Here is a 25,672-nt window from a genome sequence, read left to right as displayed (position 1 = left end):
AAATTCTTCCAACAGCTCTGGAGCCGCCTTCAACAAATCTCTTCGTGCCTGGTACTAAATACAGCACCGTCTCACCGGCCCACGTGCACCCTTCCAGGGCTGCATTCACCAGGGTGGCATCCAAATACCGCATCGCTATCATTTAAAAACAGATTTGCTGTTTATTAGTGCAATACACAGATCCAGCTTTGGGAAAAGAAATCCTCTTTCCTTATCCACCTTAAACACCTGCTGCTGCTGTGGCAAACGGAAGCCTCTTTAATATACAATCGGCATCAGCTAAACACAGCTAATGAAAGGCTATAAAGCGAGGGCCAGGCTGCGGCCCCAGCCGTACGTCGCCACATGTTCCGCACTTTAATCGTTATTACCGCTGAAGCCGCAGGGAGGGACCGAGCCCTCGCCGCAGGATGCTGCTGCTGCTGCTGCTGCGGATGCAGGAGGCGTTCGGCCCCCGCGCACCGCGACTCGGCAGCGCTGCTCGCCGCCCGCCCGGGCTCTACAGGTCGCGGGGCTCCTGGATGCTGCGGCACCGCAGCCTGAGCGCGGGGAGGGCCGCCCCCGCAGGGCCCCGCTTAGCGATGCGCCGCACGTAGTGTTTTGCAGGAAGTTTCCACGCTCCCCAGTTTAATCCGCGCGAGGGGGGTTGGAGGGGAGCGCGGCTGAACGGCGATGGAAGGGGGCGGGCGGGCGGCGAGAAGGAGGCGGCGGCAGCGGCCGTGTTTAATTTTTTAACGAGGGCGGCTCGAGCAGCTCCCGGCGGGGTCGCGGCGCCGGGCGGCGAGGGGAAGCGCGGCAGAGCCGCCCCCGCCGCCCGGGACTCCGCGCAGCCCCAGGGGCCGGAGCCGCGCCAGCCGTCGGGGCTCCCACCTGGGCTTCGGCCGGCCGGGCCCGGAGCTCCGCCGTCCGCCACCATGGGCAACGCGGAGGAGACGGGTCGGTAGCGCGGGCGGTTCGGCGGGGCCGGGCGGGGCGGTGGGGCGGTGGAGGCGGCCGAGAGCCCCGGGCTGCGGGCAGCGCCTCGGGGGGGAGCGCGGAGCCGGAGAAAGTAGGGGCTGCTGCGCATGCAGCGGCGTGGAAACGATCGCTCGGAGGGTGCTCGGTGTCCTGCATGCCCCAGGGAAACAGGTAGCGGCTTTCCACATTCACAAGTTAAGGGTGGCACCGGCGAACGTTTTATTTTCTTGCCTCCGTTATCCGGACCTTGATCGCATATACATGAATTCACAGCACAATGCATAGCGCAGGGGCTCTTGTTCCTCGGAGACTCCAGGCTTGTCTATCTACTAAGGATAAAATCTCATTTCTGCAATTCATTGCTTGCCTGGAGGCTGCAAATGTCACTGCCCAGCTGCTGCTTCTCTGCAGGGGAATGCAGTTTATGCGAAAAAGTGTCGTTTCTACTCTGAATTACGTGCTGCAAAAAACCTGCATGTCGGGGGGTGCTTTGCTACACTCACACAACAGTTAAATGTGTTCCATTTGCTGGGCATCCATGCCCTGGCCTTTCCACCTTACACCTACCTGTCTGCTGCCTTAGAAACCTTACACACAGGGAACACGGGCATGCAGCTCATGAACATGGCAGGTTGGCTGTGCGCTCAGAGCTGCTTCTGCAGCATTTCTGGCCATTTGTTGTTAAATCAGTTAAGATCCCTTAGAAAATCCCAAATTCATGCTGATCTCTATTTAATTTACCCTACCACCTCCCATGCCCAATTCCTGTAACAGCACTCCCAAAATTCAGTATCTTTGAACAAATAGTTGAGTGCAAATATGATGCTTCTGAAACTCACAGAAGATGCCAGTTTCTGTCCCTAAGCACACAGACACCTTTCCAGGTTAGGTTTGCTGTCACTCAGAAACACAAACCTTGGACTGAAACTATCTGAAGTACCTTTAGAATGGCCAGAGCCAGCAGCTGGACCTGCAGCACATCCAAAGGGAGAACAGATGGCCACTGATTTAGTGAATTCTGTAACACATTCCAGTTTACGAACTGAGTTTTCAGGACCTGAGGCTTAATCCTGCCAAGGGGATGAATGCTTCCAGTTTGAGCAGCTATTAAAGGTACTCCTTTCCACTACCTAGCCACTATAAAACACAACAAAAATACACCAACCAAACCAGAACCCAAGGGGGTTCTGTGGAAGAAAGGCTGAAACTCAAAAAAGTAAGGGAAATTCCTGCCTTTCTCAGGATAGTCCACAATTATTTAATCTTCTCGGTATCTCTCAAAACATGAGTATCTGAAAAAGGTGACCAAAGAGCTGGGACTGGGAATCTCAATCCACACCAAACACTGATGGAGTTAGTCTCGAGATCCACTGGACTAGTGAGAGTTTCAACAGTTTTCTTCCAGCTGATTCTGTGTGTAATGCCATGGTACTCCTGTTCATCCTGCACAGGTACAGCCAGCATCCCCACCTCCATTCTCCTTACCTTCATGGTCTCTGTGCCAAGCTATTTTCCTCATCGCAATTTTCTCTTGGACTTGTTTTTCCAGTCTCACAGGCGCCTCCAATGGCCTCTCTACTCACAGCAAGATGTTAAGGAGCTTTTCTTTACACCAGTGTTTTTATACGGGCAGTGAATCAAAAGATGAGTAGTCTTCACCTATAAAAAAAGTCAAGAGCCATCAGTCTGAAGCCAGCCCCTACAAAATGACTCTGCAGAATCTAACTGATTTAATGCCTGTCCCCATCACACAGCCCTAGAGGTTATCTTCAAGAACTTTTGGATGCAGGCCATGTTAGTTAGCATTCAAAGTCTTCTGACTCATGATTTGTCACATACTCAGCAGCAACTGAGAGAATATCTGACTAAGTGGGAGAGGACATCTAACCTGTATGCAGCGCTAAAGTGTGAAAACAATGGAAGTGCACTCAAGGTCAATTTGGTACCACAGTGTTGGGGATATGTAATTAGAGCAGAATGTTCTGTGAACTTCAAAGCTTCAATTACAAGTTATGAAATTCAGGACAGGGGAAAGAAGCACACAAAGTCATGTATTAGAGTTGCCCAGATCTCATTTCCCCGGGAAGAAAATACCCAGTTTTCTCATGCAGCCATTTCAGACAAACTCTTACAAGATAAGGCTAAGAGAACCATTTCTTAGCACTCCAGGTTTCAGTGTCAGTCAAACCTTGCAGAGATTTGTCCCAGAATGTCTGATAAACAAATCCAACTAATTTCAGTGCATAACCTGCAAAATTAGTGTGACGACTCAGCTCCAATGCAGGGCTCCCCACGACCATCTCTGAAACTTTTTCTATGTATCTTTCAAGACAGCAATGCTCCAATGGGTTTTGTGCATTTGTTTATTTTTGGTTGTGGTGTTGTTTTGTTTGTTTTGGGTTATTTGTTTCAGGGGGACATGTTACCTCTGTCTTTCCCAGGTAGCATCTACATTTCTTTTTCCCATACAAGCCTTTCATTTAGTTTTTAAAACCCAGTGTCCTAGGATTTCTGGAAGGATAACTTTTCTTGACTGGCTCTTGTTCAAATCAACTGACTCCTGACACCAATTTGTGATATTTTTTCTGCACAAGGTCAGACTTACAGAAAAACTGTAAGGATGAACAATGAAAACCTGTGCAGCATGTGATATTATATTTCCAGAAAGTAAATATTGATTACTGTTGATGTTACTTTTCTTGCAGGTTATATCCAGACTTTTTCTCCAACTTAACAGGAATTAAAACAGTGTTGACCCAAAGGGCAGAATGTCATTCAAAAGAAGGATTGCATATAACTCTATAGAATAGACTGTTGGTTGGTATGCTCTAGAAAATATATACAGAAAGTAATAGAAAGTCATGCTATTTAATACCTACTGTGTTGAGGGTTAAGGCATAAAGAGAAGAAGGAAGAGCTGTGTCCCATCCTTTTAATTTTCACTTTAAAATTTTCATTCTCTATGATGACATAAAAATCCCACCAGTTTCTGAAGTAAGAAATGATACGTAGGCAACATAAAAGTTGTGCCTGTTTCTATAATCTCAGGAATACTAAATCTTATTTTCACTTCTGTTGCTATTAATTCTAGACTTAGTCGAGATATGGCTATAGTGCAGCACCAAGTAGAGGTACTGGAACTCTCTTTGAACTGGCTAGGGCAGGTAGGACAGTGTAGTCATGGCAGTGCAGAGCTCTGAGTGGCCTAATTACTCTGCCAAGAAATAAATGGATGCCTGGAAATCCCTGGGGAAAGAGGTGGTTGAATTGTTAACAAAAAGACTTTTCCCCTGAGGCATGTTAGTTAAATAGGTGTTAACAAGAGCCAAAAAACCCCAAGCTCCAACCTTAGAATAAAAACGCCTTTGTCCTTTGGTAGATCAGATGTCCCAGGACTTCCAATCTTCCTGCTGTCTACCGAGAGAGTAGTATAAGAGAGAGGGGATTTCAGTATCTGACAGAAAACCTAAAATAAAGCAAAACAATTCCCCCCCCCACCTCCCCCCAACTTAAATCTATATATCAGATCACCTTAAAACTATAAAAACAAAAGTCTTTCATGTCTGGAAATACACAAAACTCTCTTGGTGGTGATGACAGGGTGGGTCAGACCCCTGAGCTCAGCACGTTCTGAGCTGATGCTCGAAATGCCTGTGAAAATGTTGAGACTAAGGAGAAAAAACAAATGACAGTAAGACTGGGAAAGGGAATTTGGGTAATTTCTTCTCCCACTAATCTTTCCTTGCACACAAGAGAATACTGTGATTTCTGGTTGTTTTTTTTCCTGTTACATTAAGACCATGTAACCATGCCCATATACAAGACATACATACTGTGGGCACACAGCTGCAACATCACTACAGTGGCTCAACTGGTAAATTCAAACATATGTTTCAACAGTGTATGATCCTAGGCATGCTTGGATCACATACTGAGTGGCACCCACTGCATGGACACATGTAGAGGAAGGTAAAGGAGCAGTTTTACCAGTACATTCACTTCCAGTTCTTGAACAGCTCAAAATGGAGCCCAAGACTAGAACTGCACACACCATTTTATTTTGCAGGTCATATGTATTTATTTAGATTTCTAAGCTAAATTACATGACCAAAATTCATATTACTTGTCTGAAATTCCCTTTGAGATCAATATTGAGTTTAACTAGTTTAAGGACTGAGGTAAAGCCATTTCAGAAAATGTATCTGTTTATCCAGGTGGATACCTTGTGAGTATTGTCTAATTAAAATCTGCAGGCTTATGCCCAGTCTGACAAAATGCTGTTTGCAACAGCCATGTGCGAAATTACTGCGTTGAGGAGATAGAACACCAGAAAACTGTGAGTTTGCTCTCAGGGGCTAAAAGTTTCAATTTCATCACATTAGCTTAAATGTGAAAAAAACAAAACAACGGGACACTACAAAAATCCAAGCTGTTTTTGATTGCAAACTGTTCATATGCTACAGAGCTCAGGCATACACACCCCATTTAGTAACTGATTTCACTTTTCTATGCAGGCAAAGAAGCAATAGAGGTGAAAATCCCACAGAGTCACCAAGATGTGATGTCCAATGATGAGCAGTAATTACTGTGGCAACACTTCAGCCAGCATGAGCGTCAATGAAATGTCTGCCTTCCCTCTGACTCTGGAACAAAAGACTGGTTTTGCCTTTGTAGGGATTCTGTGTGTTTTCTTAGGACTCCTAATTATCAGATGCTTCAAAATCTTGCTAGACCCCTACAGCAGTATGCCTTCGTCTACATGGGAAGATGAAGTTGAGGGGTTGGATAAAGGGACATTTGAATATGCTCTTGCATGAAAAGTCATGTGATATCCTGCCTTAAATTTGATGTTGATTTCATTTTGGAAACCAACTGTTGGTACATTTATTACACATGCATACATACATTTTGGAGATGTGTTGGTATCTGTGGCATTCATTTTGTTAAATAAATGTTTGTTGCAAACTCAGAAGGCACTTCACATTGCTTTTCTTTGACGAACAGTGGAATGGAGGATATTAAATGGCTAACAGCAAAGAAGTACTGCATCGAACAATTCACAAGAAAGTCATCACAGTAAAAAAGTATTTTAAGAATCAAATGTTACCTGGATTTTCAGAGGAGGGTCTCATTTCTACTGTGCCTTATGATAAGCTGGGTAGAAAGGCAATGGATGAAAGGCAGGTTCATGTATAGTGAATTCACCAGTGGTTATCCCCTCCCTCTCCTCTTACATAATTTTCTGAAAAAATATTGTACACTGAGAATACAGAAGGGGACAACAAATGGTTGTTGCTCAAAGAGGTGCCAGCAAAAAGCAGCTCGTGTGTGTCCACGTTGCTGAGATGAGAGGAACATCAACTGATAACTCCATTCTTGCCTCTCAAGAAGAGAATGTGCTGTACTAATGACTTCTTGTAAGGAACCTGTACTTTGCAACTCCCTGTGAAACATTTAAGTGGTCTTCTGCAAACAATGCAGACTTCTATTTCTTCCCACTCACCTAATAGTACATCTTGATAGAAAAGGTCTTCCTTCTGTTCTACACCAGTGGAAAGACAAACAGAACTAGAGGAAAGCAAACAAACATCATTAAGGATATTTTGTATTCTACACATTCAATATTTCAAAGTATATTACCTACTCAAAAGTCCAGTAGAAATCAAGAACACCACAGTTGACTCTGCCAAAGTCAGGAAGTTAAAACCTTAAGGTGAAAGAGACCAAGTAAACATTATGCAACTAACCTGATAATCCTACTGAACTGGTCAAGGCATGTCAGTTTTTACTCTCCTTGGGTACAGAAGATGAGTCAGTTTAAACTGGAACTTCACCTGTTGTACTATTAGCTGCAATCTGTTCTGTCTGGTTAACAGCTCCCAGTAGTAATTAGACCGACTTGTCAAGGCCAACAGAGACACGCACGCTGCACATACTCACTTATGCCCAGGGTCCAAGAGCTACGTGGAAATCTTTGTACCCTTTGTCTCCTCTCCTCAGCTGTTTCTTTTCATTGTGTTCCCACATCTGTGCACAGTGTACGATCTTGAGTGCCAAATGGGAAAAATGGTCACAGGAGATCTTATCAAGACAGAAGAACTGACAGTGAAAGCGGAGACTAAAACCACAAGGTCACCCTCAAATACACAGCTGTTTAGCAAGTATGATAGTACTTGACAGAAATTCAATTTCACTTTTAAGAAAGTTGTCAACAAAATTTTAAGCACTGCCATTTTTGCTAAGCAGCTGTTCGCAACAAGCAGCAAAGAAAGAGACCAGTTACAGAGATCGCTTTCTTTTGCACATAGTACACGTGCAAAATACATGTTGTCCCTTTTGCTGTGTATACTCGGCAGAGGCAGCCAGTGCAACAGTGAACCTCAAATGCCATTTGGAACATGAAATATCGGACTGCACAGGGAAGGACACGATCTCCTGTCTGAGGAATGAGATAGGTACAGACAACACTCATCTGCACTGGCTTATCTAAATTATAAATAACCGTATGAATGTTAGAGCTTTAAAACTGCTTCAGAGTCTGCCAAAGAAAAAAGTGCCAGACACTCAGAGATTCAGTACATTGCATTTATCCTGGTTTATTTAATCACAAGCCCAAAGACAGACACTGATACACTGTCTCACATGGTCTGTTCTTGCTGGAGAGGATCATCCACTGCAGAGATCTGACACTGTCATTCTTTTTATGTACACCTAATCAGCAAAACTGAGCCCTGAGCCCTGTGCTGTCAGGTTAGCATGCTGAAGGTTATCTGGGATAAATATAGTTCAGTTATCTCTAAACTACATGGCAAGTACAGCAAACATACCTGAAGAACCCCACTACTTACCGTCTTCTTCTGTTTTTGACCCTAATCTGTTGCTGAAAGCAATTACCCAATTCCCTTGTGATTAAAAAGCTTTGCCATTTCTTTCTTGCCTTACCTGTATCCATGAGAAACATCACAGTCAGCCTTCCCAGAAGAAATGCACAAAACCTAATTTTTCAAAGGCTTTCCTTAAGTATACAGAGTAAAACTTCACACAGGGTCAGGTGTAATTGGTTCAAGTGGGACAAGGAAAACCACCAATGGCTCTTAAATAGCACAGGGGTGATCCCACTGACTTCACCAGAACCTCTTCTGCATAAAAGCACTCTGCATTTTATAAACTCCTGTCACCTGCACTACAACATAAGCATGATTGAAAAATAAGATCATGATCTGTGAGCAACATCACACACAGCTGGGAGGGAAATGCAGATAACAAAAGTATTTTTGGGCCTCCTTGGAAATTTTGCAATACCATAAAGCCAGTAATTGTAATGGATAGGTACATTTGCTGGTTAATAGTTAACAAGCTAGATTGCTTCTCTAAATCATCATCTAGAAACCTTTTGAAAGTGAGGGATTGGACAGTTTATTCAATGTATTAAGCGAGAGAAAAATCTGGCCAATAAGGCAGAGTCTGCAATACTTCAAAGTGAGGGACACGCTATGTGCATGAATAAAAGAGGCAGTTTGTCCTTCCCTAACAACACAAGGTTGAGTGGCAAGTTAAATTATCCTGAATAAGGTAAATCTGAAAAATTTGGCATAATGATAGAATATTAAATGCAAAATTAATGGCAAGTAACAGTTGAGGGACTCCTGGAAATACACTGAAAAAATCAAGTATTGTTTTGAAGAACAACAGAAAGGTAAGGAGTTTTATTTTCCTATCCAAATAGCAATGTTATGGAAATAAGACAGTGATACTACAGAATTATTTTATTTGGTAGCAAAAGCCTCATTGCCATCAAAGAATCATGATTTCATTCAGTCACGGGGACAGAAACAAACTTAATTTCACTGACCTTAGAGACAAAAGATTTGTTTTCACTTTTTCATGCCTGAAGATGAAACGCTTTCTTAGAAAATGATGAGAAATTGTGTAATAATGGTAATAATAGTAATGCAGATCAACTAAAATCAGAAATGAATTAAATAGACGCAACATATTGCTGGGAAGCTTACAAAATGTTATGCAGGGAAACCAACAAATATGAGAGGGTTGTAAAGTGGTATCATTTCAGGGAGGTTACAGCAGAGTATCATTTATAGCAGATGCAAGAAGGGAGGTAATATGCCTTAGCTGTACCTCATACTCAATTTGGAGGACATCTGATTATCTGCTCTTCAAATCATAGTTTTGATATATGATTTTAGACAAAATACACACTGCCAAGGTCTAAATATCAGTGCAGTGCTTTATCTTGCAGTGCCAGAGCTAAATGCATTTCACAGAATCACAGGACATTGTAAATTGGAAGCAATATCTTGAGGGTGCTTAGTCCAACCTCATGCTGAAAGTTTAAAATTCTAAGAGAATTATTCTGATGGGCTTGTTTACCCACATTTTCAGTTCATGTGTTCTTTTTTTTTTTAAGGATATATTTTGTTTCTAGAACTTTCTGGTATTATGCAAACTTGCAAATTTTTAGTATCGAAAATAGGCTTTTAGTCAGTTTTAGTCAGAACGGAATGAAACTGTTAGACCCAGACTCCTACTGAATTATACAGGTCTATACAATCACACTCCTGTATCTCCTTAGAAAAGAGATTTGAAACATATGCACTGCCATCGCTTCCTATATAATTTCAGTTTCTCAAAAATAACAGGTGATGCACGCCACTCCAGGGCCACGTAGGCCATCCCACAAGTTACTGCAGTGATACTTAACCCACTAAAGGTCTTAAATATTAGTACCCCTTTCGTTCTTGGGGTTTTTTATTTGTTAGCCTGTTTTTGAGGGATCTGCATGGAAAAGCGGAGGTGGGAAGCAGATAGTGCAGGTATTACATGTCACAGGCTGCCATTCAGAGAGGCCTAGACAGGCTAACAGGAATCTCTTGACATTCAACAAGGACAAATGCAAATCCTGCACCTGGGACAGAAAATCTCCTGCACTGCAGAAGATGGGGCCTCACTGGCAGGTAGCAGCACTGCAGGCAGGGACCTGGTGAGCCTGCACCGTCTGCAACATGCCCTGGGAGCATGTTCAGTCTGCTTTGAGCAGGACACTGGACTAAATAAAGCTCCTAAATTCCCAGTCTGTAGGATCCTATGACCTGCTACACTTCCTATCAAACTTTCTTAATGGGTGTCTTGAGTGTACGAGTGTAAAACAGTAAAACTCTATGAACCTTTCAACATCTAAGCCTACTGTTAATCTTTCTTAATAATTAATAATTCACCATAGATTTATATTTCAACTATTTCGTTTGGCAGACCCAGTGCTATTTTTGGATATGTTTCAGCTGTTGATTTATTCTTTCCTACGTCATTAATTTTATTTACATAAATAAATAAATGAATTGCAGTATATTAATTGTCTGCTTATAAATTGTTGCCATCCTGGATTGGCTGAAACTTTAAGTCTAACATTTGTAACTAATTTCAACAAGTGTGTTTGATTTGAGCTTTTCAGGCCAATGTACATCTAGACTGTGGGAGGATTACAATGTCATATATAACTGGAACATGAACAGTAGATAGACTCCATGCTATCTCTCATACTGCCAGACTTTCACTGGCTTCGGTTCAAAATTTGCATTATTAGGAAAAGTACTGTATCTGAAATACAGTTTTAAGCACTTAAAATCTGATCAATAGTCCATTTTATTTAGATAGAAAAATCTCCACAAATTTAGTCTCTGACGTAACTACTGATTCTTTGACATGTCAAAGGATGACAGTCTCATGGAAGAGGGAGCTTCAGGTGGAAAATTTACCTTACTGTACAAGTTAACAGAAATGTTTTACTCATAAATGTTTTTCATGGCAGAACCACAGAGGACAAATTTAGGAAGATTGCTTAGGAAGCTTATTACTTTATGAACAAAGACTTCATATGCAACAGCACTAGACCCCCTGTTGCAGCTAGAAGAGCAGTCAGTACCTGCACCCACAGAAGATCAGAAGACTCAGTAACCTAAGTCTGTCTCATTCCTGAAGATGTCAATGAATAATTCTTCAAATGTATTCTTGGATCCAAATGCAAATCGGTTTCAAGTTAACATAATTAATGAAAGCCATGACAGCAATGAAGCATCCCAAGAGGACGTGGGCTCTGACCCACCACATTATGAAGAAACATCTTTTACCGAGGAAGCGCACAACAGACTGAGAATCAGCTACAGACCAGGAAAAAGAGAATTATATGACAATTTTCTTCAAAATGGGGAGAAAACAGAAGCCAGCTTACATCCCTGTGATACGCACAATAAAATGTATTATCTACAAACTTTTGGCCATAACACCATGGATCCTGTTCCTAAAATTGATTATTACCGAAACACTGGCAGCGTCAGTGGGAATAAGCTCAACAGACCAAGCTTATTAGAAATTCATGAACAACTGGCAAAGGTAAGTGAAAAGGAAACGTTCGATTTTTCTCTGTCCCATTTCCAGGCTATTCATTCCATTTATTAATATGAAAAAGTCCTTAAATTTGTGGATCTTACCCGATACAAAAGTACAACTAATCACTTACCATATTTCCTATGGTAGCTGCAGTATGTCTTCTGCCCTGCAGCCTACTTAAAGATTTTTATTAAAAAGCAGATAGTAATGAACTTGATTAGCAGAAAATCATAGCTTAATCTTCTCTAGAAGTATAAAACTACCAAATTTCTTCTGTTTCAATCACCACAGTAGTCGATGAATATCAACCCGTAATTTAAACAAATTACATGATTCACATTTATTCCAAATTTAAATTTAACATCAATGCATAACAAAGGTTCACAAACTCCTGCTGTATTCATTAAAATATATAGCTATAGCTATTATAAAACATATTACGTGCAATAAAAGCAATTTCAACTAATCAGAAATCAAAGCACTGCCTGTTTATTGCAGTAAGAAACCATTCAAATAGTAAAAAGGAATTGAGAACAAGTGTGCCGAGGTGGAAACTGTTGTATCAGAAGTGAGAAAAGCAGACAACAATTTTCAGGTACCAATTCAGTGAATGACTTCAGTCCATCATGGTCATTATACCAATGATTTTGGGAAGAATCTGGAATTTCTTGAATGACCACATACAAAGTATTTGTGGAAGAATAATCTGGCTGAATTGCTTCTAACCTATCATGCAGAAGAGCTCTTCAGCTTTTAGGCTTGTCACCCTCTCTAGCTTCTTACCAGAAGAAAATACAATGGTCACATAAAACCTTTGGGGTTTGCACATTCAAAATTTCCACTGCAAATAATTTGATAAGCTAGCAACATTAGATATCAGATTTCAGAATTTCACTACCTTGTGTGATCCTGATCAGCAAAATCCACCTATCCATAGAGCTTTTAAGGCTCAAACTCCAAATGTGGAAGAATCATCTCCATGCAAAATAGCGTGGAAAACTGTAATGAGAACTTTTGGAAGATAAGAACAACTAGATTAAGCACTTTGAAACAATTAAACTATTCAACAACCTACTGCTAAGCATTACTGGAATAATTGCAATACTCAACTGACTTTGATGAAATTAGATTCTTTCCCCTCAAGCCATAATAAAAAGTTCTTCATAGAAAAGCAGAGATGAGACCCCAGGATACTCCCACTTACAGAACTAAAATCAAATCTCTCTTGAGTTTCTTTTGTGTGCCTGTCAGGACAGGGCTGGAAAGAGATCACCACTATATTCAAACTCACACTGAAAGTGTCAAGAGGCAGACAAAACAAAACAAAATAAAACAAACAAACAAACAAACCACTCACTCTCCTTCTGTGTCAGGCAATACTGAAATGACAGATCTCCAGAAAAGAAAATGCCCTCATTGCCTGTCCACTCTGTTTTACATACTTCTAAGGTCTGAATAATTCAGATAAACATCTGGTTTTTGGTACAGATCTTACTCAAACTCTGGTTGTGTTGTTTTTTTTTTTGGAGATTCACCTGTCCTAAAAAGGATCAATACAAACAAATGAAATCAAGCACAAAAATAGTCATTAGGAAAATTAGGACCCGATTCTTCAGTATCCAGCTAAGACAGCTAACTGTCCACAGTCCGACACAAGCCTGCATACAATGGTTTACATAGAAAGGAGAAACAGGTTAACTGAGTAATCATTTCTATTTCCATAAATGAATGCAAAGTGGATGTGAATAGGGGTGAATATAAATTCTGCTCTGCCACATTCAGATGTGCAGATGAGTAAGCTGATACTCAAGGAACTAAGCACATTTCCATGCTCAAAAGAAAATTCCTGTTACAGAAATAATTTACATCGATGTTAGTCAGATAGAGGGAAAAATAGTGTATTTTGGTTCTGAACACAGGGCTAAATGAACTTATATTGAACATCAGCATATTAAGGGATTTTCAGTTTTGACCACTACCAGACAACAGATTTTTTTGCTGTTGCATATCTCATTTGGGCTAGCAGATTGGTTTATTTATTTTAAACAAACAGACAAATTGCTTGGGGTTTGTTACAATTTTCATTTAGAGAAGGTTAGAAAGAAAGCAGCTTCCATTCTAGAATAAAGTGAATGGAAAATTGCTTCACAGGTTGAGACTGCAAGGGATGAGAGAAGAGCATCGTCTACAGCTCACTTGTCCCCATACTTTTTCTATTATCCATCTTACAGAAGAATAACCTTAATGCTTCTCACAATACAAAGGTGAATGTCAGAGGTAATGAGATTTTTGTTATGCAGGCAATCTGCTGTGCCCTTATGTGCAGTGAGGCCCTGGGTTGAGAACTACTGGCCCCAGCACTGGAACAAACAACCCACCATTAGCATGGCTGGAGTCCATTCCTGGATGTCCCACAGACTCATTTTGTGACCTACGATTGACAGACCTCTGTGGTGTTTTCAAGCTAGTGCTGAACAGGATAGTTCATAGTTCCTAAGATAGAAGAAATTCTGCAGCTGCCAAGATTAAAAAGTTCAGGGATATTCCAAAAATGGCTCTGTTTCTGGAAATAGTGCAGGAGGTGTTAGGCACTACCAGAAGTATTACTTGCCTATGCATACCAAAGTGCTTTGAGGTCTTTCATGTAGTCCTGCCTTAAATTTCCAGAGGGATTCCATAAAATCTAATTTTCTAATGTTTTTGCTGAGTGTTTCCAGATTTCCCCCTGAAAAGCACCACAGAAAGAAAAATGCAATCAAAGGTAATTTAGGCATTCTGAAGAATAAGTAAATCTGAGATCACCAAAGAGTAGATTAGTAGAGATGAGCATTATGACAGCATGAAAATACTGAGCTCCTATTAGCAGGCGAGAGCAGCATGTGCAGCTGAACCTGTGTGTAGCAGGCTCTCTAACAATCCCTAAGGGGAGGATGAAATGCCACGGTGTGTGGTGGGGGTTCGGCTAATATCCCAGGATGCACATCTAGAGATGATGCTTTAATCCTTCTTTCTTTATGCTAAAGTCTAGATTTACCATACCATACCCCAAGGCAATCCCTTCTCTCCCCAGCTTTTTTGAAACTCAAATTGTTGAAGACAGCTGTCTTGTCAAAAACCATTGCCAAATTTTGATAAGAAATTGCATATGTTTGACTTCAGATTTCTAAACATAACATAACCATTCCCGTTGTGCTTTGATGCTGGCTTAACTTCAGAAGATAAATATTAATATTTAATACATTTTAATATGTAAGTTTTCAAATGTCAGAATCTAAGGCAGGCTGAAAGGAACTTCAGACATCTAGTTCCCACAACTGCTGGAATCAAATGTGAGTCTTCTTTTAGCAAGATGTGTCAATTTTTGCACATATTAAGCCACAAAACACCAATTAAATCCCTAAAAAATAGTCTAAGTGCTATTTCACAGCTGATGGCTGGTGATAATTACTTGGGTTTAATATTTACCCTACATAAGAAATTATCTAACCTTTCTTCATCTTGGCTATTCTCCACACTTGTTATGAAGACTTGATGAATTCATCATCTTTTCCCCAGGAGAGATGGAGGCTCAACTGCTCTGAAACATGAAAAGAAAAATGTTGTGTTTGATTTTTTCTGCTTTTTTAATAAAACAAAAACAAAAAAAACCACAAAAAATCCAACAACAACAAAGTTAACTTCTGATTTTGGTAGATTTTCAAATTATCCCGTCACTTTTATTCCACATACTTAATGCATAAGGGGCATGGGTACATCTAGTTGGTAAATAACCAATCATTGACTAAAACACACCCATTTAAAATGTATTTATGGAAGGTTTAAGGCCATAATTTATGATAATGACGTGTGAGAGCACAAATTAATTCAAAGTGTAAATGAAACAACTTGTTCCAAGTGCAAACACTGAACCCTGCTATTTTTTTTTTCTTTGAAATTCTAACCACCTTATGTGTAAATAAGCCAACAAACAAACAAACATTATTCTGATAATTCTCCATAATTCATTTTAATTATTTACTGTGTCTAGAGCAAACACAGCATGGCTATTTTAGGGTGAGAATCGTCAAAAATAAATATTTCAGGATCTCAAAGTCACAGGTTTTCAATAGATCTTGTATTCCCACTGCACTTAGAGTCAAAAAGGTCATATTCACCAACTTGAGTATATGTCAAAATGCATTATCCAGTCACTTATTTCTCATTTGTGAGCATTAGACTAAATTCACTGTGTCAAGCGCACTCTAAAATTTTCCATTGTAATGGCTGGAGACCCATCCATGAGGATTCCAAACACAAGCATTAACATCATATACTACTGGTCTTTATGCCTGCGTCATATTTCATTTTTTAAAGTCTATGTATGAACACAGAATGAGCTTTAAAGCTTAAACAAGATCCAAAAACCTCATTTGTTTCCCAGAATCACAGATGTTTCCCCTCCTTGACTTTTTTAGTTCATCTGGAAACATCTTCATCCCTCTCCAAACCCTAAAAACACCCTGATTCCTCTCCAGAAGTGATGTACGCTTCTGAGCATCTGCCAGGCAGTGAAAATGCACACAGCCCTTCCTGAAGTTCTTTGCTCAGGACCCACACAACATTTAGCAACGGTTAATCTAATTCTGACTTTGTGCAAAACCAGTCAGAACTTTGTATAAACATTTTTACAAGAAAGAAAACAGCAGTGACAGAAAGTATAAACCTCAGCACTGTGACTGATTCCCGGTCAAGCCACAAGAAGCACATCATGGTGCTAAACAGAACTGATGAGATAAAGTACAGATTTAAGTCTGTAACTGAATGTCAATGATCCACAATTCTGGGCTATTTATTCTCGTTATATGGCGAATATGCCAATTTTTAATCCTACCTAGGACGGGTAAACTAGAGCTGAATAAAACACAGACAGGGTTATTAATCTAACACATTATTAATCACATCTCACCCGTATTTCTGTTTGTTTTCAAGAATACATTGCTGTTTCAAGGACATTTGCTGCTGGAATTATTTTTGTATTTTATCCAATGGAAAATACCAGAGTTCACCTCACAACTTATTTGTAATGCAGGTAGATCTCTTTTCACCAGTCAGCCATTATCCTGACTGGTTATCTTGACTGGTTATATCCACTTTCTATGCTTATTGACATTCATAAATTGTTGCAGCAGAATATGAAGGACAGGAATGAGACCCTGATTACATTAGGTGACCCGCTATCATATCAGCTCAACATAGTATACACTGAATGGAGTTTATAATAAAACCAATTTAGTATCAGGTAATGATGCACTTAAGTAATTCTATCATCTTTTCTCAGCTAGCCAGCCCACCTGTAGATGCCCGATATCAGCAGAGTACTGCTCTCTATTCTTGAGACACTAAAGCCTAATTTTCTTTGGATTTCCCTTATTCCATGTCTTTCTAATAAAAAGAAGTTTCTTCTGCTTGACACTAAAATGCGTTTGTTTTCTGTGTGATCCTTCAGAACATAGCCGTGAGCACCGGCTCAGTGGAGAGGCTGGCTAATGGAGAAAGCACTGCTGGAGAAGAGACAGCAGCCAGCAAGGAAGAAGAAAAGAAAACAGGATTTGTCAAGTTTGGATGGGTGAAGGGTGTGCTGGTGAGAAACCTATCTGTGTTTTCAAAATATAAAATAAAACAAAATAAAATGTAAGATTAGTTGTACACTAGCAAGCTCTTTGAAGAGAGGGAGGTATACTAGAAGGATGCTTGGGGTGGTCTTAAAGAGCCTTCATTGCATACCATCGTGTTTCTGATTAACACTACTTTCAGTATTACGCTAATGCAATATTATTCGTTTAAAACCTAGGTAAGGTGCATGCTCAATATCTGGGGTGTGATGCTTTTTATTCGACTTTCCTGGATTGTAGGTCAAGCAGGAATTGGTACGTATCTTATTTAATACCATTTTCAACAGTGAAAGGGATAAAGAGGATAAACTATACACGACTGTGATTAATATATAATCTGAGATGTGCATTTGCATGTTGAAATAAATAATGTTTTCAAATGCTTGCCAGGGTAAAATATGTTAATCCTCCAAACTATTGGAATTTTCCAGACTACCAGCCAAATTACTGCTTAGAGGCATAGATCTGTTAACTGTGCATATGATCATCACATTTGAATATTTCTGAGCTTTGGTGAAATTTGTATTTAGATCCTGTAGCAGATGTAAACTTTAGGACTCAAGCCAACTTCTAATACGTGTGTACAGAATTAACCTGTAAGAGTTCACACTTCGCTTATCTGTGAATCCCAAACCTTGTCATCTGCATATTAAAAACAACACTTCTTCACACTTCTCTGCAAAGATGAAAACAGAATTGGAAGGGGGTCTCATCTCATCAGGGTTTTATTTTTAACTATAGAGGAGCACTAGATACTAGTGTACTTTGAAAGGCTTATTAAATCTTTGTTACCACTTTTGTTAACAAAGTACACTTCACAGCCCGCTGTATCTTTGCTGTACTTTAAGTAACCCAATTCCCATATCTCACGCCTGGGAGACTTGGCCCCAGGGGGTCCATTCAATATGTTGAGCATTCAATGCAAAAGTGCTCAAAACACAGCAAGAACCTCCCGCAATTAGAAGTGGCCCAGGAAGGTATCAATAACTCTTGTGTGGCACAACTTCCTTTTCGTAGCTGCTGTTGTGAGGAAACACAAACCGAACCAAGACAGCAGTGTCACTGTGTAACAATCTTAAAATTAAAACACTGAAATATCATAAATAGCAGCAATCCAAATGGCTGATGGGCAAGTATTTCAGTTCGCATTCTCACAGAATGGGAATACTAAGTAGACACGAGCTGGAGGCCAAACTCTGGCTTCTGGGCACCAGCATCTTGGACAAAACTCAGTGCTAAATTCAGACTGAATGCGACCACCACTGACTGCTTTGTTATTGGCTGAACTAAACACTGAACAGAAACAGCTCCAGAATTTTGCCTCGCTGAGGTGTAACTTCCAGCAAAACACATTAACTTTACAGAAGTTTTGTTTGAGGAAGACTGAGCTTTAAAAAACAGATGCAAGTGAAATACTCATTAAAGAAAAATAAAAAATAAAAAATCCAGCCACAAGGAGGAAAAAAAGCCAACACAATAAAAGTTCCAGAACTAAGCAGAAGAACTTTACCTACTTTTGCAGTGCTCCATGCATGGCTCTAGCACTGTGCCTGACAAAGGGGTGCTTGCTGGCTTTATGATGCATACCAAATGAGAGCATGCAGCCCAGGGCATTCATAACTATATGCCTTGCCATGAAAATTCTGCATCTTAATACTGCCAAGACTTTGCTCTGGGGTTTCATGCAAAATTAGTTTTTAAGGGCAGTTTAGTAACTTATTGAGATCATCAAGAAGTATTACTTTGTTTTGAGGTGTGAGAATAGCCATAGGCAAGAGTAATTCATTTTAGACCAACTTACTTAACAGCCATACGCCTAGGTTTCAATCTAAACTTTAATCAGATTTTAGTGTTAATTTGCACCAACATCAGTAGCAGATTTCTGCTTCCATGTTCAATTCTACCATTTTAATTCATTGATAAGCAGATGCTCTTTTCTTATGGTTTATTGCCCTGCTATTGCTTTTTAAAAATGCATATCTTATTTAAGGAGGTTAGTCCTGCTTCTGAAAATGAGACATCACATACTATTTGGATAACCTCTCAGTATGTTTTCTGAATGTCTTGCAAACAATGAGTTTAAATCTGTAGCCAAGACTTAAAGAGAACAGTGATAGAAGCTCATCATCATGGTAACCCGGGGATTTCACATAGTGTTACTACTAACATGAAAATTAAATGTCAATCAACCATCCAGGCACCATTTATATTCCCATCATTATGGGGCCAAGGAGAGAAAACCCATTATTTCCATATCCTGGTAGTCTGTCTTGGGCAAAAGCTCTAAGAAAGGAAAAACCAGGGTCCTAAGTCCTGTCTGGTTCTGATAAGAATCAAGTCTCACGACCAGCCTGGTATTTTCATGTAACATCTGGGTACTCTCCAGTCTGTGTTTGTACCTATACATAGAATGGTTAACCAAAGACACCAAGTTTATGTTAAGTGAAAATCTGCCCCCAAATATTACAGTTACGTAATGTATAATGTATTACAATAATGTTTTGGTTGTGTCACTTGAATTTTCTTCTTCTTAACTGTAAATATTTATTTTTTTAATTAATGTTAAGGTCTTCCCAAGCAGATACTATTCATCAGATTAGCAAAGTATCTGCCTCAAATTAACATACACATTTACAATATGACCTGTGAATTCTAATAAAAAAATCCAGAAAAACAGTCCTCAAGATGAACGTGTACATGCCAAATAATCTTGGCACAATTTTAAGAATAATGTGTCCGTCTTAAATGTTCCATTTAAGATTTAACAGCTGATTAATAGTCATATTCAGCTACTTCTTGAGCTAAAAATGGACACAGTTCAACAATATCCTTTGAAGCATGTGGTGGTAACTGACCAAAAGAAATGCTCATTTCGATTATAATTATTATTTTTTTAATGTGGACTACATACAAAATAAGTGTATGACTTGTTTTAAAATGATTCAGAAATCAGTAGGGTAGAAGTGATTTATTAGAGGCTCAAAACACTTTATATATCCTATGTTGTGCTATAAAACACTTATAGCTCTGTTTTATGTTGTTTTATAGGATTGCGATAACAAGTCTGTAATTTAAGCAGCAAAGAACATTCATTCACAGGCCGGATGCTCATAACGATACAGTGTGAATAGAAGTTAGGAATCTGATCTAGAAACCAGGAGGAAGAAATACAGCAGATAAATCAGTGTATTTGTAGTTCTAGCTGAATGTCAGTTGAAGGATCCAAATTTCAATCTGGAGGAGCCCTAGTCAATAAATTTTGCTATAGGCAATATATTATCTTCAGTTCTGCACTGAAGACCTCTATACTTTACAAAAACAGGAGAGCTACTGCATAAGGGTTTGTGAGTTCAGATAAAAGTAAGAACCAACCCAATGTTTTCCACCAAATGATAATTGTTTCAACTTTTTTTTTTTTTTCTCTCATAGTTAGAAATGGGAATATAAGCTATAAATTTAAGAGAAAGTATCTTACTTCTTCATCAGACTTGAAAGAATAAAGTACTCTACACATACAGAGACAAACTTTTCTCCATAGTTCCAGAAAGCATAGCAAAAGCAGAAGCCATAATTGTAGTTCAGGAGGTCCAGACAGGACAAAGACATTATTTCAGTGGGTCGTCTAGCACTCTAACATGTAACCCCAAAGAGGCTGGGGGACCTTAATCCATGCCAGTTTTTGGGAACCAACTATTCAAAGCTATCACTGAGTTAATCCTGTATTGGTGATAGTTCAGCTCTGGTTGAGAGGCTGAACTCCAGACCTTCAGAAGTCACTTCCAGCTGATATTTCTAGGAATCTAAATCAAACTAGACACCTAGCACAGTTTCACAAAGTTAACATAAATTTTATCATGTAGCTGAAGATTGGAAACATTCTCAAATTTCAGAGTCTTACTGAAATTTAGTTCACTTGTCAGTAATATTGATCTTCAGATGTTTGATTGTTTCTATTTAATTATATAATTTTCCAATGTCAGCTAAAAAAAGGATGCTAAATTTTCAAAGATTATCCATTACAGGCTACTTGTTAAAGTGAATGACATCTAGAAGGCAACATTTCCACTTTTGAATGCTGGTCTTGTGTTATAGTAAAATTGCTTTTTGCAGGGAAAGAAGGAGATGAAAAGACTGGTTTAGCACAGCACTTGACAGCCTAGCAAATAAGAATGTTGAAGGATCATACTCAGGTCTTGTTTCTCTACCTGATAGATTCCTTGTTCTGGCTCACTCTGAAACTATACAGCCAGTCTGTCTCGAATTCAATATTTAACTAACTGATGAAAGACAGAAACATTCTTACAAGAAATCTGGTTAATCTCCTGAACAGCCAAGATGTATATTAAAGGCACATAGAAACATTCAGACCAAGGAATACTTACTTGGTCATTTCACGTGGCTATTGAAGAAAAATTTGAAAATCATAAGAGAGCTTCTGGCAAGTGTACTCCTATCAGAAATCATCATTGCTTGGAGACTGATGGGAATAATTTACTACTGGCACGTGGACTCCTTGGAAACGTTCTGCAAATTCCAAATGGTCAACAAACCAACTTTCTGTTTATTGCTCTGATTCTGGCCTGAAAATTCCATTAAAACAGAAAATGATTTGTAAGAATCATGGAACATGAGTAAAATATTTTATCTTCTTATTACTGACAGGTCTTGGAGTAATCATAATTCTCCTCGCCACGATGGTAACCTCAATTACTGGGTTGTCAACTTCTGCAATAGCAACTAATGGGTTTGTCCGTGGAGGTAAAATCTTTAGGGTTACTAATGCATTCAAGTTCCAAAAGATCTTTATGTATTATTTTTCATATGATGCAAACCAGAGGGATGATAATCCAAACAATGGATCTACAGAACCCAGAGGTAACAATTCTAGACAACTCTAATCACAATAAATTGCATGTTTGAGTTGTCTCTTTTCCTAAATTCCACATTTCAGTTCAGTCTCTGAAGTACATTTCAGATGTTCCTGCCAAATGCAGCATGAGGAGTGGCATCCAGCTTTTCACTTTTTTCACTCTTACCTTTCAGCAGGTCTTTCTTATTCAGAGCTTTTCAAGTTGGACATCCTTGGACAAAACAAGCACGAGGCACTCTTCCTCTTATTTTTAAGTCTGATGCAGATCAGTGGATATCTTCAATTCAGTTCTTTCCAGTATAAGTCTTTATAACTGCCCTTACATTTCAGCTGCCTCCTTAGAGGACGAGTAAGTATTTTCACTGGAAAAATAAAATGCACATCAGATATTTTATCAAAGCATGTTTCAGTACATTTCAGAGCCTTAAAGTTATAACCAGACCATGCTAACCTCTGTGGAAAACAACAAGTTTTTACTACATCATTTAAGCAGAACAGGTATTTGAATACTCTTGAATATACTCTCTTTTTCGAATCTTTCAGGTCTTGGAATCATAGTTATTGCTCTGAGCGTAGTAGTAACAACTTTAACAGGTATCTCCATGTCTGCCATTTGCACTAATGGAGTAGTAAGAGGAGGTAAGTGAAAATCATTTCATGAAAAATACAGAATTCTACAGATCTGAATTAGCAAAAAGTGGGAATTAGGATCTTAGAAACAAAATAAGAATAAATAAATATATCTGGAATGATTTCTCTCAATGGAACAACAGTAATTTAAAACATTTATAGTCTTAAACATTTCTTGGCAAAAAAAAAATATTGAGCAGGGATGAAATAATTAACTGGCAAAGTAATATGCTCCATTTACAGTGACACACAAAAAAGGATTAATGACTCACTGCATTCCTCTGTGGGAACTTTAAAAATGTATCACACTATAAGATTATACATGCTAAATTGGGATGGATCTAAATAAGGCAGAACTTATCCTGAGGTGATGTTTCCTCTACTCTGTGCAACTATGAAGGCTGCTCCAAAAGTAATGTATTCTGTTTTAATATACTGTCCCACAGTGCAAGAGGCAGATGTTGGTTGTATGACAGTAGAGGATAAACCTTCTCACCAATATTCCATTACAAACTCCTGCTGTGCAACAGATGGCAGCAGAGGGGCAGTCTGACAAAATGGTGCCTGACATGGAAGTGCATATGAAGGAAAGGTGTGGAATTGAATTCCTCCACATGGAAAAAATTGCACCCATCGAAATTCATCAGTGCTCACTGGACATTTATTGAGCCTAAAAACTGCAAGTGAACACAGTGAAGTCGTAGGTGATACATTTCAGCAATGATGCCACCATAGCATCTGTGAAACAGTGGGTCACTTCTGCTGGTGCCATTTTTACAAGCATGGCATGTACTCTTGTTCATCACTGGTGAAAACGCATAGTTAATGTTGATGACTGTGTCAAAAAATAGTGTTCTGTAGCTGAGAATTTTCCCTATCAAATAGCGTTATTGTGCTCTTTGCATTTGCTGTAGTCTCCATGGAAACAAATAAATGGAAACAAATAAGAGGCATTACTTTCAGAGCAACCTACGTATATTATGTATCATGAAAAATTGTTTGAAGATCTAGCTTTGCAAACTAGCATGTCCTAAAGGATTACTGCAGTGGAAGGACATTCAGAATAGTCTGAAGGCAGAGTTGGTGCAAAGCCCATTCCTTGTTTTTCCGTGTTCTCTATTAATCTTTATTATGTTTGTTAGGTTTAAAGTAGAGATTCCTGTGGTATTATGTGAGAAAAATAAGCAAACACTGAGCATTTAGTTGTGCTGAAATAACAGTAATTTCTGCCTGCAGGTGGAGCATATTATCTTATCTCAAGAAGTCTAGGCCCAGAGTTTGGTGGATCTATAGGACTTATCTTTGCTTTTGCAAACGCTGTGGCAGTTGCTATGTATGTAGTTGGATTTGCTGAAACAGTTGTAGAGCTTCTTAAGGTAAATATAGATGTTTTGTGTTCACTGTTAAGTTGGGTTTTGGTTTTTTTTTCCTTTTTTTTTTTTTTTTTCAGTATTTGTTTAAATTGTGATACTTTTTAGCAATGTCTTTACCAGGAAAGATGTTGGTCTGCCTAACTGTGAGAGGGCACTTCAAAATTAATTCTATCTTATGAAAATGCCAATGATTTCTCACCAAAAGCCTCAAAAATCAGGAAAGGAGATAGATATCCATCCAGATAGTCAAATAACCCCAGCTAAGTGCAAGCTGGAGCATGAAATATGAATACTTAGCCCCAAAAAGTGTTGAAACTAATTAAACTATGACAACTTGTTCCCTTTTATTTCACCTTGTTACTTAAACCTACCAGCTTGATAGAGAAAGTTTAGTTTTAATAATATTTCTTACTCTTTTCAGGAGAGTGATACGATAATGGTAGATGAGTCCAATGATATCAGAATAATAGGTACCATAACTGTTGTATGTCTTCTTGGCATCTCTGTTGCTGGCATGGAATGGGAAGCAAAGGTAATGTTTTATGAGTAAATACAAGCAAAGAATATATTAAAATACTAAGCAGGGTTAACATGTGAGGAATGCTGTACAACAGGTGGGATTTTCAAAAGCATTCCTTCAATTTATGCCTAACCTTTCTAAAAGCAATAACAGCTTAATCATTACATTCAATGAAAACACTACTACTCTATGCTCTTCCTTGAACATTCAATTAAGAGGGAAAAGGGAAGTTTATGTTCCACAGACAGCTTGATTATATTGATTTTCATAATCCATGGCATCATTTAAAGCCTTGAGTAAGTGCCCCTTTTGCCCTTACTTTTGATGCAGTCTGACAGAATAAGTAGCTGTTAGAACAGTATTTTTGTCATTGTACCCTCCAAAAATCTGCCTAGCAGGAAATCTCTATTTTCTGTCCATTCCATAATCTCTGATGATTTTATCTCTGCTATTCCTTTACCTTAAAATAAAAAATAAAAAATGGAAATACAAACGGAAATACCTCAGAATGTAGGAATCAGGTCTAGAATAGGACTCCCCTTTTCATATTCTGCTGTGACAAAAGCTTAGAACTGCTTATAAAAGAGATCAAAAAACCAATTAGATATTATAATGCTTCAAGTGACAACACATTGCAACTAAACAATTTATATAACAATATAAAAATGTCTCATACATGATATTTATGCATTAATTTTTTCACTTTCCTTTTTCCTCTAAAGAAAAAAAGTAAAATTAAATTACAACTATCTACTTTATAAAGGCTGTTAGTAAAAACTGTCTGCTGTTTTAATTAGCTGATAGCAGTTTGTTTTCTTCAGCTGTCTCAATTCCTGGTGTTCTCCAGGTCTATAAAAATTTGTAATCCGCCATAGGGAACACAAACATCACTTATTCACTTACTATTTAGCCATCTCCATTGTCAATGTAAATTAAAATCATTGGGGAAATCTTTGTTTCTATTAACAGGCTCAAGTTATTCTTCTAATTGTTCTCCTTATTGCCATTGCAAACTTCTTTATTGGGACAGTTATTCCTACCAACAACGAAAAGAAGGCAAGAGGCTTTTTTAATTACCAAGGCAAGTACTGCTTGTCTATCATAGAACATTAACTTCACCCTTCATGGTTGCATACTGAGTTGAGGACTCTACTGAAAAAGGTCACAAGATCAGGATCTTTGGCCCAAGTTTAAATAGGTTTGCAAACCAAGGGAATTTATTTCATCTTTAATTTTGAGTCTGTCTCTCTGCTGCTGAAGCTGACAGAAT

General features: G+C 39.0%; 2 protein-coding genes and 1 long non-coding RNA gene across 17 annotated transcripts in view; 2 read left to right on the top strand and 1 right to left on the bottom strand.

Moving 5' to 3' along the window:
- The first annotated feature begins 798 nt into the window (after nt 1-798).
- CTXN2 (cortexin 2) lies at nt 799-5,926 on the top strand. Its single transcript, XM_015872955.3, has 2 exons — nt 799-936; nt 5,472-5,926. Exon 2 carries the CDS (start codon nt 5,526-5,528, stop codon nt 5,772-5,774), a length of 249 nt encoding a protein of 82 aa, XP_015728441.1. The 5' UTR covers nt 799-936; nt 5,472-5,525; the 3' UTR covers nt 5,775-5,926.
- The window catches only part of LOC107318751 (uncharacterized), a 44,133-nt gene continuing 20,903 nt past the window's right edge, over nt 2,443-25,672 (bottom strand). For 2 of the 13 annotated variants that reach the window (XR_014934370.1, XR_014934371.1), the window contains exons 3-14: nt 24,905-24,974; nt 24,295-24,391; nt 22,046-22,241; nt 21,392-21,589; nt 14,846-14,935; nt 13,980-14,083; nt 12,257-12,369; nt 11,489-11,531; nt 6,898-7,002; nt 6,461-6,525; nt 4,305-4,371; nt 2,443-2,616 (exon numbers count right to left, since the gene is read on the bottom strand). This is a non-coding gene — a long non-coding RNA (uncharacterized LOC107318751). Of the gene's footprint in view, nt 2,617-4,304; nt 4,372-6,064; nt 6,112-6,460; nt 6,526-6,897; nt 7,003-11,488; nt 11,535-12,256; nt 12,370-13,979; nt 14,084-14,845; nt 14,936-21,391; nt 21,590-22,045; nt 22,242-24,294; nt 24,392-24,904; nt 24,978-25,305; nt 25,434-25,672 lie in introns of those variants that run through there. The other 11 variants (XR_014934375.1, XR_014934377.1, XR_014934368.1 and 8 more) reach the window with 11 other exon arrangements.
- SLC12A1 (solute carrier family 12 member 1) overlaps nt 8,461-25,672 on the top strand; it is a 47,145-nt gene continuing 29,933 nt past the window's right edge. Inside the window, exons 1-9 of one of the 3 annotated variants that reach the window (XM_015872942.3) lie at nt 8,461-8,653; nt 10,781-11,361; nt 16,844-16,978; nt 17,189-17,264; nt 21,672-21,767; nt 22,423-22,518; nt 23,746-23,885; nt 24,304-24,414; nt 25,372-25,483. In XM_015872942.3, the coding sequence (XP_015728428.2) occupies nt 10,951-11,361; nt 16,844-16,978; nt 17,189-17,264; nt 21,672-21,767; nt 22,423-22,518; nt 23,746-23,885; nt 24,304-24,414; nt 25,372-25,483 (1,177 nt within the window). In that variant the 5' untranslated portion in view covers nt 8,461-8,653; nt 10,781-10,950. The remainder of the gene's footprint in view (nt 8,654-10,780; nt 11,362-16,843; nt 16,979-17,188; nt 17,265-21,671; nt 21,768-22,422; nt 22,519-23,745; nt 23,886-24,303; nt 24,415-25,371; nt 25,484-25,672) is intronic. The other 2 variants (XM_015872944.3, XM_015872943.3) reach the window with 2 other exon arrangements.

Source organism: Coturnix japonica, chromosome 14 (genome assembly GCF_054131305.1).
Source record: "Coturnix japonica strain WE chromosome 14, WE-NBRP24, whole genome shotgun sequence".
NCBI lineage: Eukaryota > Metazoa > Chordata > Aves > Galliformes > Phasianidae > Coturnix > Coturnix japonica.
Note: the sequence above shows the minus strand (reverse complement) of the source record. Positions and strands in the feature narration are given on the sequence as shown.

Excerpts from the sequence above, each read along its gene's own strand:
- CTXN2 (XM_015872955.3), top strand. The coding sequence starts at position 5,526 with ATGATGAGCAGTAATTACTGTGGCAACACTTCAGCCAGCATGAGCGTC.